Source organism: Chenopodium album, chromosome 18, assembly GCF_948465745.1.
Source record: "Chenopodium album chromosome 18, dcCheAlbu1.1, whole genome shotgun sequence".
NCBI lineage: Eukaryota > Viridiplantae > Streptophyta > Magnoliopsida > Caryophyllales > Amaranthaceae > Chenopodium > Chenopodium album.
The window spans coordinates 5,860,126-5,881,549 of NC_137851.1; the positions used below are offsets into that span (position 1 = coordinate 5,860,126).

General features: G+C 34.8%; 1 protein-coding gene, 1 long non-coding RNA gene and 1 pseudogene across 2 annotated transcripts; 1 reads left to right on the forward strand and 2 right to left on the reverse strand.

Moving 5' to 3' along the window:
- Positions 1–1,857: 1,857 nt before the first annotated feature.
- Positions 1,858–5,882, reverse strand: LOC145592856 (GDP-L-galactose phosphorylase 1-like). Its single transcript, XM_081649359.1, has 5 exons — positions 5,283–5,882; positions 3,962–4,389; positions 3,628–3,813; positions 3,272–3,532; positions 1,858–2,524 (listed from the first exon to the last, which is right to left on the reverse strand). Exons 1-5 carry the CDS (start codon positions 5,407–5,409, stop codon positions 2,186–2,188), a joined length of 1,341 nt encoding a protein of 446 aa, XP_081505485.1. The 5' UTR covers positions 5,410–5,882; the 3' UTR covers positions 1,858–2,185.
- A 2,239-nt stretch (positions 5,883–8,121) lies between these two features.
- Positions 8,122–9,005, reverse strand: LOC145590771 (uncharacterized). The gene is made up of 2 exons (XR_014102155.1): positions 8,692–9,005; positions 8,122–8,326 (listed from the first exon to the last, which is right to left on the reverse strand). It is a non-coding gene; the product is annotated as an uncharacterized LOC145590771 (long non-coding RNA).
- Positions 9,006–11,745: 2,740 nt separating this feature from the next.
- LOC145591648 (receptor-like protein kinase FERONIA) lies at positions 11,746–20,923 on the forward strand (annotated as a pseudogene).
- The last annotated feature ends 501 nt before the right edge of the window (positions 20,924–21,424 follow it).

Sequence of the window (21,424 nt, forward strand, 5' to 3'; positions counted from 1 at the left end):
TCCTAAGAGCCTTTTTTGATTTATTGAATTAAATTGATTAGAGTTGAAATAAAATGAACTGAACTGAATATTTAATGAGAAAAGAAAATTAGGAATTGAACTGAAAATAAGCTGAAGAGAACAAGCCCTTAAATCTGTCTAAAAAAAATTACTATTTTGTTGGATTGTCCATTTAATTTACTTCCTCCGTTTTAAAATATTAATACAGTTTTGTAATACACACTTTGAGATCGAGATATTATAGTGTAAATTAATCAAAAATAAATTTTACATGTAGTATCTAATCCTTCTCTAATCTAGTGATAAACTATGTGTTTGTCTTCACTAATCGCCTCCTTAAACTGTGTGCATAAAGGTGTGTTGCGAGTAAAAGAAACGAAGGAAGTAGAGAGTTCTACCACGATATGTTTATCCCTTATATTTCTTCTCTGTAATCGATGATACTATATCCACTTCATATTGATTTTCTCACTTTGATCAATTTTACCTCACAAAAATTATTTAAATGAGAAGATTAATATAAAATGGAGGGAGTATTATATTATCATTGTACTATACGTCTATACTACTATTGTAGTATCATATTAATCCAAAGTTGATTAAAGCATTGAGGTGATAAATAATTTGATAAAGTCTTATCTACATTACCAAATAAGTAATACACATAAGCATCTAAAAATGAAAACAATAAGCATTTAGTAATCATGTGTAGAATGTATTCGAACCCTTAAGTACTATAGCTATTAAGACTCTTAAGAATAAGGATTATACTTGTTTGGTTATTCATTTTCTAATCCGTATAATAATCACCATAAATGGATTTATACATATGTTTATGCTTGACTTGGCTATTAATATCTTTAGTTATTGACTTATTTCTTAATTAACAATTATAATAATTTTTTAGAGGTATGAATTGAGAATTTGAGATGTGTTTAGTTCTATGACTATATTTTTTTAAAAAAATTATTAATAATACTTTGAAAATATTGGTGCTCGAATAAAAAAAAGCGTGAATACTGTGAAGTCCAAATAAATCAATTACATGAAAATAGAGGAAGTATTTAACAAACCCAAATAAGAGAAATGCTTGAGAATCAGAGAATGGAGTGTTAGTTGTGAAAGTTAAGAATATTTCACATCAAAAAAGTCAATCTCAATTCTCGAATGTAACAAAGAGGTCAAAGACGAAAAAAAACCTCCTTATTTTCCATAAAACTTTATCAGATATTAATTGGGCTTTTAAGTGTCTTCAATAGAAGGCCATTTATGTCCTGAAGATCATTTCCAAAGCCCATCAGAAATCCTCCCTAAAACTATATCAAAAGTTTGAAGCTTTCCAAAGTTTGATAGAACATAAGAGGCATGCGAGTCTGTTATTTGTGAAAACGAAAACACTCGAATTAACTTGTGTACTTCGTATATATGTTTATCAACGCGTTTTGTTATTTTAAAAGGGTGAACGTAATAGACGTGAGGATGAGACTGCTATTCAATACGGTATAGATGAGGATATGAGGATGAGATCATGAGACCACTAGCATAACATTGTTGACAACTTGTATGTTTAAGGATGAGACTGCTATTCAATACGGTATAGATGAGGATATGAGGATGAGATCATGAGACCACTAGCATAACATTGTTGACAACTTGTATGTTTATCGACGCATGTAATAGATGAGGAGATTACTAGAATAACATTGTGATCAACAGAGGAAATCTGTTCCTGACATAGATAAATTTCTTGGGTGTCATTTATTCTCCAAGGTTATGACGAAGATGTCCAAACTACTGGGGAATGGCTCAGGACAATTGATGAACAAGAATAAACATAAAATAGCAGAAAAAGGGGCATTCGTACTCCCAACAGTTAATGGTACATTATTTTGAGAATGTAGATATCTACAGACAATAGACATTTGCTTCTCAGATAGAGCTTCTGGAGTTCCAGGACTCGAGAAGTTTTACAGGCGTATCCTGATTTATTATACAGAAATTATAATCTAGCCAATGAAAAATATCAGAATGAAGAGAGAAAAAAAAAAAAACGCAGAGAAAGCAGTGTGGCCTAACATGGAGGTCAAGCTCTCTTAATTACATGGGAGTACAAAAGTTAGCACAGTGAAGGCAAGGCGGTAAGGCACTTAGTACACTGCATCAGTGCCAACGCTGGCTGCTAACTTTACTGCAAAACTATACAATCTTTTGGCAGCAGTTGAGCCGATTCACAAGATTCTTGGAGAAGTTCCTCAGTCCCTTCCTCTTCTTTTAAGCAAGTCCTACAGGTTAGAATCTCTTTTAGCCCTGAAGCTTCTAATACTACTGCCTTCACCTCATTGAATCTCTCCTCCGACAGAGATACCTCAGCCAGAAGCCTCCATGCATATTCCTCTGATGCCTTGTCGAAATCCTCTCTCCTTTTCAGCACCATGTGTCCACTGATCTCCCACACTGCTGGGTTCACCTGTGTGTCCAGCACTTCTGGGCTCACTTGTCCCAGAGCTTGTTTCTCAGCATAGCACTGTATTTCAAAAGAAAATATCAAATATTAGTCTCTTTCCTTGCAAAGCACTAGCATCTTACTCTCAATTGCACTAAAGAACAGCAAACGCTAAAACAGTGGTTTGAAAATAATATACACAGTACACTTGGTAAGCGGTCATTAATGGCAGGAATGATAATGGATTTGTATGTAATTTTGCAAGGAAATCCTATGACCATTACCATATCAATGGAACCTCACCTACAAACATGTATTTTTGTCGAACAATTTTCATTTTCACACAATACCACATTACCACCCCTAAAATGGTAATGAAAATTTGGTATCTGGGGAGGGACTAGCATTACCATGGGTCCATGGGTATTGGGCCATTGGCAATCTTCTTCACAAAGTTACAAAAACCTATAAACTCATTACCATTAGTCCATTACCAACATTTAATTATTAACAACCAAACAGGCCATTAATTGATGGAATACATCATTTCAATCATTTGTCAAACATCTGATTTCAAGAAAAACATTAGCTACTAAAATGAAAATCAATCACATAATTCCATCAGAAACATACCCCTAACCCTGTCCCGCCTCAATATACAAGTCGGTAAGGTATGAAATATGCACTAAACTTATGGAAAACGATGGCAGCATCCTTTAATAAAACCCAACAAGATATTAATGCAACTAGACACAAAAGTCACTAAGAAAAGCGTGACACAATTTACTCTTTAAGGTTGGATCACGGTTACAAAAGAAAATAGATTACCTGTGGGAACAACATTATCCTTTTCCCACAACCAGATATGAGAATATTGAAAGGGACATTAGTACTTTGAAGGCGAATGCAAGAATTAGCAACAGCATCAGATAACTCTTGAATAGTGTTACCACCCTCAAAGACAAACCCCCGAACAGGATACTTCAAAACTTGAGATATCACAACTCCATTACGAGTAATATCTTGTTCTTCAGATATCACTTGAGTTGGTGCTTTCTCAGCTGGGAAAGGCACTTGCAAGTAATAAGCCTGTCATAAGTAAAAGAAAATTTAAGCACATGGATATAGACAGAAGTCAAAATGCAGTCCGTAATGCACTCCAAAAGATTTCTATTAATAATTACCTGAAAGTGCAGGTGATTAATTGTGGCAAATGCACCTAAACTATTATAGCCAACTCTAAAGAAGGGATCAGCTGCTTCTTTTGCAAAACAAAGAGCAGCCAAGAAGCTTGCATGATCAATCATCTGAGGCAGGCAATCGAATATACGAGGAATCAAAAGGACGTGTCCATACTCTATCGGGCTCACCTGACAATCAAACCAATTACCCTTGAGCCACACCACATAAAATTCTTCTTGGATAAACTACTCCGCAATCTAATATGCAAAATAAAGGGCAATTTGCTTTTTGGGAGACAGCGAGAAAAGCAAAGCTGAGATATACAAACAAACTTACATTTATAGCAACAATGTTTGGTGAATCAGATTCTGATGTGACAGGTGCACTTGGAAAATAATGAGTCATATGGTCGTTACTAGGTTCAAACCTAAAAAGTGCTTCTTCTTGGCCAACCTTTGTAAAATTGAACTTGTTAGCATCAAATGGTTGAAGAACCTGATCAACCCGGAACTCAGTGGGCCGTTTCTTTAGGTGACGTCCCTCATTAAGCTGGGCAATAAATCCATATCTTCCCGTTATAATTTTAGATTCGCATTTGGTCACATCGTATCTGAAAAGCCCTTTCCTCATCCTGTCCTCCCACTGTCCCAGCAAGAGGTCATGTAGAAAGGAAATAGAAGGCCATCGATCCAAAGAATAGGCCATGCCATTTTCAATCATAGCATCATCCTCTTCCTTGTATGCATATAAAGGAAGCTTTGACACTGAAAAGAAAACCCAACAAATGGATTGAATAGATGGGGTAGTATGTTCTATGCACAAAGCTAAGGCAGGAAACAAATCCACCTAACACTAGAGTGAACCAGAAGCTTCTTAGTAATCCTAAAGTCCTTGCATCTGTATTTTTATGTAGAGACACTATTGACTAGACACACACACATTGACTCTCATTCTTCAAAGCTACACGTTCTCGATTTTCATCTTGTATTAAATGCAAACAACTGATAATACACACGTGTTAATCTCATGCTTTACACTGATTACAATTACTCAGGTCTACAGCATATGTTGATCATAAAGTAACCAAACTAATCTTGATCTCATCTCTAAAGCAATTGCTCAACAATATCCCAAAAGAAATCTTGATTCAACAAATTAAGGGGAACATGAATAAAAAAATAACCAAAAGAAGCTCGAGTGCAAGCTGCTGTAAAACAAATACAACCAAGAGCGAATCAAGGAGATAAGAGCAACTTCAACAAAGAATTGTATGAAATTCAGAATCTAAATCCTACAAAGGAGAATATTTAAGAAAATCAAACTTAAACAAGCTTCCATAATCAAGTCACGGGCAAACATATAAAGAACTATAAAGCAATCTCTGTAACTAGTCAATGTGATTATAATCCCAAACATGATAGATAAATAAAATAGCACAATCAAAAAATGCACTTTTCGATATAAATGCAACAGTTTTCAACATGAATATCGGATGTTCATGCAAATTGAGCCATAAATGTCATGATCACAAGCAAATCATTCAACAAAGGCTGCACCTATTTGATCAAGTTATAAACACAAATTACGAAAAAACATCATGCAAATCAAACTCATAAAAAAAATTAACAAAATTAATTGCACCAAAATCAATTCATACCAAGCAAGCAGCATTTCCCAAGGCAATTGCGCCCGCAACCAAGCTTCCCAACATCACCCTCCTCCTGATAATTGGAAAGAACCGTGGGAACCCTCTTGATAGTAAGAGTTCTATCCAAAACCCCCATTTTTATACTTCCCAAAATTACTCGAAAAAAACAGAAAATCTAAGAAAAACCCAGAGAAATTAAAGAAAAAAGACGAAAAGGGTAAGTGACAGAAAAGCCACCACAAGCAAGGAAGAGGAGATCGGAAGGGCAACCGCCGTCAGAAGGCAGAGCACCCCTGCCTCCGTGAGGAGAAGGGGTTCTCAATTTATCAACACCCAATTTTGTCAATCGATCAAAATTGTTGTTTTTGATTTGGGATTTTTGGTGGGATTTGGGGGTTGTTTGGGCGTTGATCACAAAGAAAGCCGTGATTGAATTTTGTCGATGGAAATTAAAGACTGCAACTTTTTGTCTCTCTTTCTTCTTCAATTAAAGGTGGTGGTTTTGGGGTTTTTTCATGGAATCCATAAATTTTAGAAAAGATGGCGGAATTTGAGAGAGAATCAAAGGGAATCAGAAGTTAAGAGTTCCTATGTTACATTTTATTTTTATTTTTATTTTTTGATGGCCAATTTCCTAAGTTATTGGTCTTCCACGAGAAATCTACCAACCTTTTTGGAGTTTGGTTTTGAAGGATTGGGGGTAGAGGTGTGAATTCGCATAACCGGATGGAGTTTGGGTCAGGTCTATTCGGGTCGGGTGTGTTCGGGTCGGGTATGTTCGGATCAAAATTATTCTTATAATTCGGATCAGGTCGGGCCGGGTCAAATTCGGGTCGGATCAAATTCGGGTCATGGTTTATCGAGTCCGGGTCGGATATGGGTTGGATCAAATCCAGATCGGTTCATGTTCGGTTCGGGTTCAAAAAGGGTTTAACCGGGTTAATTTCGAGTCGGATGAATTTGGGTCGGGTTGATTTCGGTTCGGATGATTTCGGTTCGGTCAAGTTCAGTTTGATTAAGATAAGGTTGATCCGTTGATTCATTAAATTGGTCAATTTCAATTCAATTCCTTTTTGTGTTTGGCTGGATTTTAATCGAGTTGACCCAATTCATATTTAAATAAGGTTATTTTTAAACTAGAGTTATTATTGAGTTTTTACCTTATTATTGGGTCAATATCAAGTCATTCATGTATCACACGGAGTATATTTTATCGAGTTAAAAGAAGAGGTTTTGATGTTCAAGTATTACAAACTATTTGTAGCAAATTTTAGTTGAGATGAATATAAAGCTTAGAAAATAATTTTATGTAATTGGTATATACATGAAGTAAACTTGTTACTTCGGATTATTTCTTTGTAGTAAAAAACGTAAACTTATTAATAATAACGGAGCAGTATAAGAACTTGAATAAAAAGGTCAAAAATTAATTATGGCCTGGTTAAATTCGGATCGGGTAAAAATCAAATCAAGTTAAAATCGGTTCGGGTTAATATCAGTTCGGGTCAAAACAGATCGGATTAGATCGGTTATTTTCCGGGTCAATTTCGGATCGGGTTGAGCTCGGGTTGGATCAAATCGGTTAGGTTAGAGTTCAGGTCGGGTCAAACCGGATTCGGGTTGAGTTCAGGTCGGATCAAATCGGTGCCGGGTTAAGTTCAGATCGGGTCGAATTCGGATTCGGGTTGAGTTCAGTTCGGTTACAGATCGGGTTTGGGTCTTGAATTTCTCGGATCAAATCGGATCGGTTACAGTTCGAAACGGATAGCTTTTTTCGGGTCGGTTCGATTTTGACACCTCTAATTGGGGGCACTTTTATTGACCAAAATCTTTAATTTTTAATGACGTTAATTTTGGATTGATTGATCCACAATTAAAAAGTTGTTGATTTATCACAAAAATACTATGTCCTAAACAAATTTTGTGTATTTCAGAGATTATCTTGTATTTAGCTAAGCCGAATTTAGGCACTGTTCACTTCACCTTAAAAAAGTAATATTCAGTAAAATTAATTTCAATAATTCAGTTTAGTAAAAATAATTTCAATTCAGTAAAAATAATTCCAGTTCAGTAAAAATAATTTCAGTTCAGTAAAAATCAGTAAACTTAAAGAAGAAATATAATAGAAAATCAGTAAAAGTAATTTCAGTTTAGTAAAATTAATTTCAATTCAATAAAAATAATTTAATTTCAGCAAAAATAATTTCAGTCAGTAAAAATAATTTCAGTTCAGCAAAATTAAGGTGAAGAGAACGGAGCCTTAGTGGTGCATATGGCAAGTGTTTAGCTGGGCTCGCGAGCCAGCTAGCTGGTTGTACGCTACAAAAATGAACATTTACTAGAAAAAAATGAACATTTATAAGAAAAAATGAACATTTACTAGAAAAAAATGAACATTTATAAGAAAAAATGAACATTTCACTACTACAAAATAGGCCTAAGAAACCTGACAAAAAAGGCCTAAGAAACCTGGAAAAATCTGGTGCCTAGGTAGTAGGTCTCTTAGCATAAGAAACCGTATTTTTTTCCGGTGTCTTAGATTAAGCAAATAGACCAGTTCTTCCTCATAAACGGTCTCTTAGGTCCTACTAAAAGCATTAAATTATTGAGACAAAGGCATCGTGCATCTTTACTTTACCGGTTTCTTTGATAAAGTCAAAGAGACCAATGTATATAGATAACCGATCTCTTTGCCCTTTTTTTTTAATAAAAATTAATAATAATGCTAGATCAAATTTGATCCTATGTCCATGATAAAATCTCAACAAGGAATAATGGAATCTTGAATACCAACAAGTCGCCCAATTACAAATTTATAATTAAATTTGAAAATATTAAAGTACAAAGATATTAAAATACATCATATCCATTCATATTTCATAAGTATTCGGTGACATAAAACATGAAAAATATTTGACATAATTCAAATCAACTACACTATTATACTCTAATTACAACCTCCACCATAACCATTCAATCCATTAGCATTAATCAGCTTCGCTTGATTACTTCCGTCAACTGCACATATGCTCTTTTTGTATGGATCCATTTCACTGCAAAATTACAGAAAAGATAATATGAATTATCAAATCAACTTGAAAAATCAGTTTTTCATTTAACTTTTCAACTTCCTCTAGAATAATTTAGTATAATAATTACAGCAATATAATAATTCTAATTCAAAAGAGATCTATAATTAAAAAAATTCACCGAGGTGACATGCTTAGTACTATAAAATCTCACCAAGTAGCATGCTTAATATTTCTTTTTAAAATTCAATGGATATTGAATCAAACACACAATTCACCAATAAATTAATTACTTTGTAATTTATAATTTCACATAATTAGCGAATTTGAAATAGAAAGAAAAATAAATCAATGAAAAATGATTAAAATTAGTTGAAAAAAATTCTTACCCAGTTATGACGATGAAAGGAAAAGCATGGGTATGATAGCATGACGAACACTTGACAATAGATCTGACGGCACCGCAAGCCGGCGACGCCAAATCACACACGACGAGCAGATGACAGCGAATATGAAGGCACGGTGATAATTCCACGGTGATGAAGAAAGAAATCCAAATAATTGCTTGTAAAACAGTAATGAAATTGATGAACAACTAATCTTTTGATTGAGAAAGTGTAGAGTAAAAATTTTGATAAATTATGGAGGTGAAATAGAGATCTAGGGATTCTAGAGGAAGTTGAAAAGTTAAATGAAAAACTGATTTTACTCCTTTTTTACTTTTTAGTATAATAATTTAGGGGAAGGTGGGTGGTTTGTTATTTTATACAATAAATTAGGTTTTCACTTTTTAATTTAGTTAATTTTTTAAGATTTTATTTTCAAAAATCAAATAAACACAAAGAAACCATATTTTCAAGATTTGCAGTTCCTTATTTTTACCTAATAAACCGGATTTCTCTTAATTGTGGTTTCTTAATCAAAGAAACCGGTAGTTTATTTATATGGTGCCTTTCCTTTGGTCATTTTTGTAGTAGTGTTTAGTAATTGAACATTGCATTATACAGAAATGAACATTTATAATATAAGAATAAATAAAGAGACTATGAGGTACATCTAATGTTATAAAACTAAACATTTCAGTTGTAATGTTGTTGCTTATTCATCAATAGTTTTTTAAGTTTTAAATGAAATATACCTTGATTTGGTCGATTCTCTTAATGAATATCTTGCAATTTGCTGAACTATATGATTTAATATCAATTAAATAAATCAACAATATGTTTTTTAAATAATGAACAAAATGCTATTGTCTAACATTATTAATGCTTATGTTAATTGAACACCCTTTACTATAAAAACAAACATTTTATACAACGAAACAAACACAAAAATTTCTATTAATTAAAAAAGAAAATGAACATTTATTTTATAAGAATGAACATCATACTGTATGAAATGAACATTTATTTTATAAGAATAAACATCAAACTGCATGAAAATGAACATTTAATTATAGAAAAAATACAAAATTATTGTAAAATATGTTCAGTTAAAAAATGTTCACTTTTATTATACTAAATGTTCATTTCTGAACAAGGGACCAACCAAAGTTAGCTGGTCTCGAGTCCAGCTAACAACAACTGGGTGTATATTGGACCTATTTTGAATGAACTGGGCTTTTGAGTAAAGAGAAAAAAAATAAAAGCCTTGTTAGACAACCCTAGTTTTTTTAGACACAAACGCTAGTAGATAAAATTACTACGTAATAAGCTAGGCAGCTAGCTAAAATTGATAAGTTAATAGGTGAAACTAATGATATGAGTTGACAAGCCACCTAATTATATGTATTGTTTTGGAAAATTATTTTGTTAAGTAGATGAAAATTTATAAAGTGCTAAAACTTGTGTAGGTGAAATGAGAGGTGCGTGTCATTGGAGAGCATGCTTCATGGTCATTGAAACTATGTAAAATACTTCGTATGAAACGGTCTTGTGCTTTCATTGCCTAACCTCTACGAAGATCACGCAACTACAACATTGTAGCTTACTAGCTTCAATTTTTTTGTTCTTACCAAAGTTTAAAGTTTAACTCGATGTATATCAATATACTAAGCTATCCTGTTGTGAAACAAGCAAAAAGAATAAAATAATTTCATACTCCATACTTAGAAGCTTAGAACTTAGGGCAATTAAAAGAAACGGAGAAAATAAGATTGAGCTGATTCGACAAACAACATAGGCACGTACAAAAAAGTTATGAGCATGTTCAATGTCTTCTTCACTATAATCTTAGCTTTATCGTTGTACGATTTGGTGTACGTATCATGTATTACTTGTGATAGAGTATAAAACATATTCTTGGACTTCAACCATCACTTGAAAGTGTAGGAATATGTTTTGTAATCTATCAATTTGCTAACGTACGTAGAGCGGTAAGTCGTAAACAAATGTGAATTCCTTTTTGTTGGTTCTGATCAGTTGTAATCATGGATGCTACCCTTTCCGTGTGAAATCGTACGTACCAATAATATATCAAGAAATGAATGTGACTACCAAAGGGCCATACCAAAGATGTCCACTCCTTTCTTAGTTAAAATATCTCTAATGGTAAAACTAGCGTATAAAATAATTTCAATTTATACTACTATATAAAATAATTAATTTTACTAATCATAGCTTATACTCCCTGCATTGAAGTATATGGAGCATTTTCCACATCTTGGATGATGTGTTGCTAAATAGTACGAAGTATAAAAACTATTAAAGTTGAATCCTAGCCCAGCCTCTCATAAGGGTCCTAGGCCCTCACTCGCATATATGATCAAAGATTCAAAGCCCAGCCCATGACACCGGCAATCGGGGTTGCCACGTGCGATTTCGACGACAATAATGTGATCATAGGTAAGGGTGGACCGGCTATATATGGAAAGGTGTATGTACAAGGGTTTCATATAGATGGTGGAACTACCATTGTGGCTATCAAACGACTTAACACTACTTCAAAAGTTCAAAGCAAGAGGCTTATAAGTTTCAAAATGAGATCGCAATGCTCTCGAGAGCCATGTACAACTTGGTGTCCGTGATAGGGTATTAATTTTGAGGAACATGGTCAAACGACTCTTGTTTACGAGTACTCATACATGTTAAATTGCGAAGATGTGTGTACGTGATCGTGGGAGTGACCGAGTAACGAGAATAAAAATTAATTGGCTACCACTAGCGAAACTCTAACAGAAACCATTAAGGTAGAGTGTTTTGGTGATACTAAAAGTTAAAACATCCAAAATATAAACCAAAATGAAAAAACTCATGAACGAATAACAATAATATAGAAGAGTCATCCTTGAAAAGTCATACATAACTGAGTCAACTAACGTTCCAAACTGAAGTCTTCAGTATAATCAACCTAAGACACAAATATTAATCTAAAACCAAATTTTCAGACCTTATCTTCTGAAATCCATTCACATACCAATATATTTTGCAACAATTTTTTTAAAAATGAACCCAATTTACATCTTTTTAATAATAAACATTTTAGCAATTTCTTCATTGTCATCATCATCATCATCATCATCATCATCTGTTGTTGAACCTTTGTTTATAAGCTGTGGCATCCCGAAGTCTACTACTGTCGTCAACTCTAACGCGGACAACCGTGTGTGGAAGAGCGACGACGATCCCGATGTCGCTCCTCCTAACATTAACACCATCTCCACCACCGCCACGAACACCAGCCAGCAAGGTCGTCATCCGTATGACACGGCTCGATTATTCCGATCACCACTTATCTACACCTTCTCGCTCCCCCCAGGCCCCAAATTCTTACGCTTGTATTTTACAACATTCACCTCTTACAACAACATCCATTACTCCGAATTCTTTCTTTCTCTAAAAGCAAACCAACTCATCCTCTTGAATAACTTTAGCTCTTCTCTTAACTCCCCCAATGACAATACACAACAAATCTACATCCTTTGAAGGTTCGTAAGTAACTTACATTTTATTGTGTGCAAATTAACCATTTTTTGAAAGAATATAACAATTCGATTAAATTAAGTTTGGCTTATAATAGGACAGTTTTGCAATGGCTACAATAAAATTATAGTCATTGTAAAAACAAAATCTACACCATTGATTATCACTACGTAAATTATGACTGTTGATTTAAGTTGACTAGAAATATATCCAAAAAAAATTTCTTAAGCAGTTTTTCATTACACAAACTTTAAAAAACACCCGGTTTACAATAAACTCACTGTAAATCAGTCCATATAGCAAGTGTGGGTGTCTGAGTTGGGCTGATACATGTGAGTAATACATCAGCTTATTTCTCCATGTTATGAAAATATTTCCATTTTCTCTTTCCTTTCTTTCTCTCATAAGTCATATCCCTCCCAAAATTAAACTCATACTTCTCTTTCCTTATTTTTCCACTTTTAAAAACTCTATTTTCTGATTTTTTTATTATCTCTCCTCTGATCTCCGATCCATTGCTGAACTATATAGCATTCTTTGTCTTTGAAGGGAATATTTCAAGCATCCCACACTTGAGCCCCACTGTGATTATACACTTAAGCATGGTGGCGCCCAAAGGGAAAGAAGCTAGAGTAAAAAAGTTGCCAACAAGTTTTAGGAACTTGTAAATCGTTTACAGGGTGAAGGTTACACCCCTTCACGATCCATGAGATCGCTAACTTCATAGTGGTCTGGAACCATGACTGGATATTCAGGGATGAAGGTACAAATCCAACCTAAAAGAGATTGAACCTGCCCTAAAAATAGGCCTTTATTTTATTCTTCTAATATTCATGTGCGCTTTCTGACTAACATACAATCAATAGATTAACCCTAAACTTGTTTAATCTATGTTGGTTGAATATTAATGCACAAACGAATCTATTATTGACGATCACTTGAATTATAATCATGTTAACCTAAACAAGATTATTAATTATCTTATTAAGCGTGATTACAAGTACAAATTCCCTTTAATCCTGCAAGAGAGGGTGTGATCAAGCAATAACAATAAATAATATCAAGCAACATAATAATGACAATCATCGTCATAATAATCTTAAAGCATAATAATATTAGCAAGATCCTAGGCATGATACTAAAAAAATTAATAATAAATCCTAGTATATCACTAAGCAATAAAGATCAAAGCTTTAGCCCTAACATGGTACTAACATGATATTAGAAAGAATAGGAACCAACCTAAACATGATACTAGAAAGCAATAAAAGCATCCTAACATGATACTAGGAAGCAATAAAGGCATCCTAACATGATACTAGGAATTAAAATAAAATTAGAAGCATGATTTCTATATCAAAAGAATAATGAAAGCAACTTACTTGGATGCCTCGTATCTCTTTCTTTCACGTCTAGGGCGAAGGCAACTTCGAACTTGGCTAGGTATGTCTAGAACTTGTGAATGTGGAATTTTGTAAAAATGGGAAGGATTAGAAAGAGGGAGAAAAAACAAGCTTCTAGCTTTAGAGAAGAGAGAATAGATGATTGTTGATGATTGTGAATGCCTAAAAACGGGGAAATACGACCCTATTTATAGAGAAAATAGCTCGGAAAGAAATCAGAATCTGGATTGGAATAAAATTGGTCCCTGTCGCAAGCGACAGAGTCTGTCGCCATGCGACAAGAATCACGCATGACGACAAGCTCTGTCGTTTGGCGACAGGCTTGTCGTTTTGCGACAATTAAAGGATAAAACGCGCTTCTTGTACGAAATCCTTTTCCTTAATATAATTAAGCAATTAAAACTCCGTTTTAATCAATTTCAAATCAGATTTTATCAAAATAAAACACTTGTTTTATTTCAAACCAAATTCATCAATCATCAAAGATATTAATTATCAATCCTAATGCTATTAGAACTCAAAATAACCTTCTAGACTATTCTTAGAAGACTATAATTAATCCTAATAATTTTAGGAATAATAATTAATGGGCCCTCCACTAGATCATTGGGCCATAAAACCATTTCAGACCCAAATTAGTATTTGAACCATAACTTCCTCATTATTCATCAGAATTGGGCTTATAATATATCGTTGGAAAGGTCTTTACGAGCCCGATCCAACTACACTATTATTGGACCCTTATTATGGAAAAAACTAAATTGGACTAGCTATTTTCATAAAATAGAGAAGTTTTTCAAAACAGAAAGAAAGATTTTTACATCACAAGGCTTTTCACATTTTCGCTTCGTTCGATAATCAAATGACGTGAAAGATATTCATCACTGGGTTTGGTTTTTGGGGAGACACATTTGGGTGTCTACAGTCTTCCATTTGCAATATCATCTCGATTTCCATCTTTAAATTTGTTTTTTCAATTTTTTTGTGTTTTTCTAAAACCACATTTGATATTTGTAATTTGTTCATCTTTTTTTTCAATTAATATTTTTTTGTTCATATTTTTTAATTAGTTTCATTAATTTTTCAGTGTTTTACTAAAAAAAAAAACTAGGAGTATTTTCTGATGAATTTTTTGAGCAAGGAGTGGAGAAAGAAGATTTGAAGTCGGAAGAAGGTAAAGTGAGCTCTAACTTGAAGAAAGAGTCGTCGTCGTCATCGTCGTCGCTTTGCTCGGTAAGATAGTCGGAAATGGTGGAATCGGTGATGGTTTCAACGCTATCGGCGTCGCTAGCGATGGTTCCGGCGGCGACTTTTGATTTGTTTGAGTGATTGTACTGTTTTTCACGACTATTGTTAATTTTGTGTTTAATTTTGTTGATTTTGATACTCTGTTTTGCATATGTAGGTTAATTACTTTTGTGAATAAAAATGGTCACTTTTGTGAAAAAAGGGTCATTTTTGTGAAAAAGGATCATTTTTGAGAAAAAGGGTTATTTTTGTGAAAAAAAAGGGTCACTTTTGTGAAAAAATGGTCACTTTTGTAAGAAAAAGGGTCACTTTTCGCAAAATGTTCGATGCACAATAAAATTATTGTAAACCGGGGGCATGTAAGTTTTTGTTTTCATTATTCCTCTGCAAAATAAACAATACGAAAGCTTTCATGAAAAATTTCTGTCAAGTATGTATAATCAAAGAATCCACTTAACATAATCTTGGCTTTTGGGAGAAATTCAGAGGGATTATTATAGAAATTTGGGGGAGTTTTGGAGAAATTTTGGTACACTCTTTTCTACAAACTATCGAAAGAAAAATTTGTGAGGTTTGTAGCCGAATTTCGATCATAGATTCTGAATTGGGGATTAGTGTTCAAACTTTTGTTACATCAATTAGTACAAGAATAATTAGGGAGAGTTGTGGAGAGCAGTAATTAAATAATTTTGAACTATATAATTAAATTAAAGTTGGAACAATCAATCTTGGTTATACTAATCTTATCCATGTATGAAACTATCCAATGTATAAAATCAGATTTCTTTTTTTAAGTTTAGTTGGGAATTTTCCACTGATTATTTAGTTATACTTTAATCTCCATACACTACTAGAAAACAGGCAATTTCTGACGGAAAAATTCCGTCGGAAACACCCTGTTTTCCGTCGAAAATTAGGGTTATGACGGAATTCCATCGGAAAAGCATTGGTAGGAAAAACGGCCTTTTCCGATGAAATTTCTGTCGAAAACACTTTTCCGACGGAATTTTCTGTCGAAAGCGATTTTCCGGCATCGAAAAAGTCCGTCGGAAACTTCCAACAGATACAAATCCATAGGAAATTTTCGATAGAAATTCCGTCGGAAACCGCTGTAAAAAAAAAAAGTTGCCCCTCCACCAGTACCGCCACCACCACAACAAAAAAACCACTAGTTACTCCCCACAGCCCCACCATCGCAACCAGCCCCCACCGCCTTAATCCACGTTGACCATGATCTGACCCCATTCCTAACCTAGATCTGCAACCATTCGAACCCAGATCCTAACCCTAACCCCATCACCACCTTAACCCACCCAATCACCACCTTAACCCACCCAACCTACAATCCTAAACCCACCACCACCTTAACCCACCCAACCTAACCCAAATCTACAACCACCCGAACCCACGCACCTAAAACCAAACAATCTGGCCTAACAACCACCCGAACCCACGCACCTAAAACCACCCAAAAACCACACCCACAACCACCCGAAAATCACAATAAAATTAACAAAAAAAACCTAGAAAAAATCAAGAAAAAAGAAAGAAAATTAAAAACAAGAAAACATACCTTATAAATCGAAAATGGCCTTGATTTTCAACTCGAATTTGGTTTAAAACGGCCAAATTCGACCATAAAAACTCTAGATATAGAGTTGTCATGGTCGAATTTGGCCATGAAACCTTCGTTTTGGCTAAATTTCGCGAATATTGTGACGAAACCACTATTCGGCCATGAAAACCACCAATATTCTTGCGTTAACCACGAGAAAGAAAGAAGAAAAGGAAAGAGAATAGGAGATAGAAAGACAAAAAGGAAGGAGAAGAGGAAGCAAAAAGACGAAGGAGGAAAGAGAAGGACAAAGGAGAAGGGGGAAAGAATAGAGGAGAAGGAGGAAAGAATGAAGGAGATCGAACTGGAGAAGGAGGAAAAAGGAAAAGAGAAAGAGGAAAAGGAAAGAGAAAGAATGAGGGAAAGAAAAAAGCGGCGCCTCTTAAAACTAGGGTTAGGGATTTTTTTTTAAAAAATATTATTTTAATGGTTCCGACCGAAAAATCCGTTGAAAAACACTAAAATCCGACGGATTTCAATTTCGTCGAAATTTAAATAATTTCCGACGGATTTATCCGTTGAAATTTTACGACGGAACTTAAATCTGTCGTAAATTACCTATTTTCTGACGGATTTACTGAATTTGTCAGAAATATTCGACGGAATGTAAATCCGTCGGAAAAACTAAAATTAAGTTTTTCCGACAGAATTACGTGTTCGTCGGAATGTATCCGTTGGAAATCAACTGGTTTCTTGTAGTGATACTTATTTAATGGCAGCAACAAGGAGTTGGGATTTTTTTTTTCTATTTTTTTTTATAAAATAAAGTAGCTTTCGAAATTAATTACTGTAATTTTGTTTTTAATGTAAAAGTCAAATAATAAATGGACAAGAATAAACTTTAATATTTAAACGATTGAGATTAAAAGTAGTTACAATGGCTACAATTTTTATGTAGCCATTAAATAGTCTTCCTATAAGGTTATTGTTTGGATTTTGGATCCGTAACTAATTGTATCACTGGATAGTCGTCCTTTTGAATGGTTTGGAGATCATGAAGTTTAGTGAGTGTAGACACCCAAATGTATCTCCCCAAAACCAAACCCAGTGATGAATACCTTTCATGTCATTTGATTATCGAACGAAGTGAAGGTGTGAAAAGTCTAGTGATGCGGTCGTTTTAATAAAAATACTTCTTTTTGTTTTTGAAAATATTTCTTTTTATACTCTATTTATGAAAATAGCCAGCCCAATTTAGTTTGGTCCATGATAAGGGTCCAATAATGGCGTAGTTGGATGAGGCTTGAAAAGAGCTTTCCAACGATATATTATAAGCCCAATTCCGATGAATAATGAGGAAGCTGTGGTTAAAATATTAAATTGGGCTCGAAAATGAATTTTATATGCGGCCCGATAATCTAGAGGAGGGTCTATTAATTATTATTCCTAAAGTTGTTAGGATTGATTTTAAACTTCTAGAATATCTAGAAGATTCTTTTAAATTCTAAATTCTAATGGAATTAGGATTGATAATTATTATTAAAGAGTTTTATTTGGAATAAAATAAGTGTTTTATGATAAACCCGATTTTAATTTGATAAACGCGGAATTTGCTGCTTAATCATATTAAGAAGAGGATTCCGCGAGCAAAGTGCGTCTTATTTCTGACTCAGCGCAAGACGACAAGACTGTTGCCTGGCGCTAACAACTATTTCCTGGCGCTAGTGCCTTTCGTCTGGCGCTAACTCCTGTCGTTCGCGACAGGAGGTATTTTATTTCGAATGGGATTTGATTTGTTTTCGATCGGTTTCCGGACTATTTTTCTATAAATAGGGGTCGTATCTCCCCGTTTTTATTCACTAACAACCATCTAATTCTATTCTTTCTCTCTCTAAAAGCTAGAATATTTCTCTCTCTAAAAGCTAGAAGCTTTCTCTTTTTAAACCTTCCCTCATACAAAATTCCGCATTCACAAGTTCTAGACACACCTAGCCAAGTTCGAAGTTGCCTTCTCCCTAGACGTGAAAGGTTGATAATTTCTGAGGGTTTGGTCCCAAATCCCTATTTCAATTATTTGATTTAATTGTTTGATTTAATATTTTCATTGAAGTTACTAACGCGTGTATTTTGTTATTAGAAAGAGATACGAGGCATCCAAGTAAGTAATTTAATTGTTATTATTTTGATATAGAAATCATGCTTTGATTGTTTTGATTCCTAGTATCATGTTAGGATGTTTTATTGCTTCCTAGTATCATGTTTAGGGTAATAACTAAGATTTCTAATATCATGCATGCTTTTATGATGCTTCCTATTCCTTCTAATATCATGTTAGGGTTAAAGCTTTGATCTTTAACGCTTAGTGACATGCTAGGATTTGTTATTAATCTTGTTAGTATCATGCCTAGGATCTTGTTATTGTTATTATGCTTTCATGAGATTGAGAATATTATGACGATGATGATTGTTGTTATTATTTTGCTTGATATTGTTGTTATTGCTTGATCACGCCTTTTCTTGCAGGTTTAAAGGAAATTTGTACTTGTAATCTCACTTAATAAGATAATTAATAATCTTGTTTAGGCTAATATGGTTATAATTCAAGTGATCGCCAATAATAGCTTTGTTTGTGCATTAATATTCAACCAAGATAGGTTAAACAGGTTTAAGGTTAACCTAATGATTGTATGTTAGTCAGAAAGCGCACATGAATACGAGAAGAATAAAGTAGAGGCCTATTTTTAGGGTTGGTTCAATCTCTTTTAGGTTGGATTTGTACCTTCATCCCCGAATATCCAGTCATGGTTCCAGACCACTATGGAGTTAGCGATCTCATGGTTTGTGAAGGGGTGTAACCTTCACCCTGTAAACGGTTTACAAGTTCCTAAAACTTGTTGGCGACTTTTTTACTCTAGCTTCCTTCCCTTTGGACGCCACCATGCTTAAGTGTATGATCACAGTGGGGCTCAAGTGTGGGATGCTTGAAATATTCCCTATAGTGAGTCAGATGGGCAAGGCGTGTCGAATCTAGCAGCTCTTAACCTACCACAAGTTCCACAAGCTCCACAAGTTCCTCCAACAAAACTCGAAAAAGGATCAAACCACCATTCCCTACTAATAATAGGCGGCACAATAGGTGGCACGGTTTTTATCTCCCTTTCATTAATTGCTTGCCTGATTGTCTACAAACGAAGGGCAAGCATGGAAAAAAATGGACACAAACAACATAATGAATTCATCTTTGCCGTCTGAACTTTGTCGCCATTTCACGTTCACCCAAATCAGGGTTGCCATCCGTGATTTTGACGAGGACTTGGTCATAGGTAGGGGTGGTTTCGAAAAGGTCTACAAGGGTTCTATAGACGGTGGAGCTTGTTGGAAATAAGAAAGAAAAACTAGAATAGTAACGTTGAATTAAGCTAATGTTATTCTCATTCAAATAAACTAATAACAAATCATGCCTTATATAGGCTACAAAAACTAACAAAATAAATAAAAAGAAAATAATTAGCATGCAAATCCTAACTCCTAAGTACGTGGGATGGTTGTTGATACTTGATAGTGCCTATAATTTTAGCCCACTACTACCACTACTAACTTCCTAGTTTGACTAAGTAAAAACAATATTAAAACTAAATATCTAATTAACTAACTTTGAAGCACTAACTTTAATAGAGCTACCACAGTGGCTATCAAACGACTCTTTTCTACGTCTGAACAAGGTGTCTGTGAGTTTCAAACTGAGATCGAGATGCTCTCAAGGCTACGTTATGTAAACTTAGTGTCATTGATTGGGTATTGTGATGACGAGGGTGAACTGATGCTAATTTATGAGTATATGCCACGGGGTACCCTTCGAGATCATTTGTTGTACAAATTCCCGGGAAAATTGATAACAATATCAACACGCCATTATCATGGAAGCAACGCCTCATGATTTGTGTAGGAACGGCTCGCGGACTACATTATCTCCACATGGGAGCAAAACAAATCATCATCCACCACAATGTCAAGTCTACCAACATCCTCCTTGATGACAAGTGGACGGCCAAAGTCTCTGACTTTGGCTTCTCCAAGGTAGGACCTGATCACACTGATCAATTGGGTTATTCGTGTTAGCACCGCAGTCAAAGGGAGTGCAGGGTACCTAGATCCTAAATACTATTAGCGTCAGCAATTAACTGAGAAGTCTGATGTCTACTCATTTGGAGTAGTATTGTTCGAAGTATTAAGTGCTCGTGCTGCAGTGAACCCAAATCTTCCCAAAGAACAAACAAACTTAGCAATGTGGGCACAAAGCCATTATAAAAAAGGGATCCTCCACACTATTGTAAACCCAAATCTCACGGGACAAATTGCACCCGAGAGTCTAAGGAAGTTCGGAAAGATTGCTGATATGTGTGTACGTGATCGAGGCAGCGAGCGTCCCTCGATGGGGGACGTAGTGTCACTACTAGAAAACACCTTATTTCCGACGGAAAATTTTCGTCGGTGAAGGGTAAATTTCCGTCGCAAATCATCTTTCCGACGGAATTCCGTCGTAACGGTTCGTCGGAAAAGCCTTCGTAGGAAATCAGCTATTTTCCGACGAATTTTCCGACGGAATTTAAGGCCTTGGAAAAAAAATTGACTTTTGATCATGGTCCGTCGCAAATCTGCGACGAACTTTTTCCGTCGTTGATTAGTCTTTGCGACGGAATAATCCGTCGGAAGATCCGGTATTTACGACGGAATATTCCGTCGCAAAAGGGGAAAAGTTGCGAGGGAATTGTTCCGTCGCAAATTTTCGACAGATTGTTCCGTCGGAAATTTGCGACGGAACAATTTCCTCGCAAATTTTACCCTTTTGCGACGGAATTTAAGTGCCATAATTCCGTCGCAAAAGAAGTTTTCCGACGAAATTGTTTTTGCAAATTTCCGTCAGAAATTTGTGAAAACAAGGCATCAAATTAGATTATTTTCTGCCATAAAATAATATTAAAAACCTATTCCTGCA

What these genes read in the sequence shown, in the direction of transcription:
- LOC145592856 (XM_081649359.1), bottom strand. Translation starts at nt 5,409, where the DNA reads ATGGGGGTTTTGGATAGAACTCTTACTATCAAGAGGGTTCCCACGGTT. An exon ending in TTAATCACCTGCACTTTCAG is followed by an intron (nt 3,533 to 3,627) that starts GTAATTATTAAT and finishes TACTTATGACAG; the next exon opens with GCTTATTACTTGCAAGTGCC. An exon ending in GGATAATGTTGTTCCCACAG is followed by an intron (nt 2,525 to 3,271) that starts GTAATCTATTTT and finishes TTTGAAATACAG; the next exon opens with TGCTATGCTGAGAAACAAGC.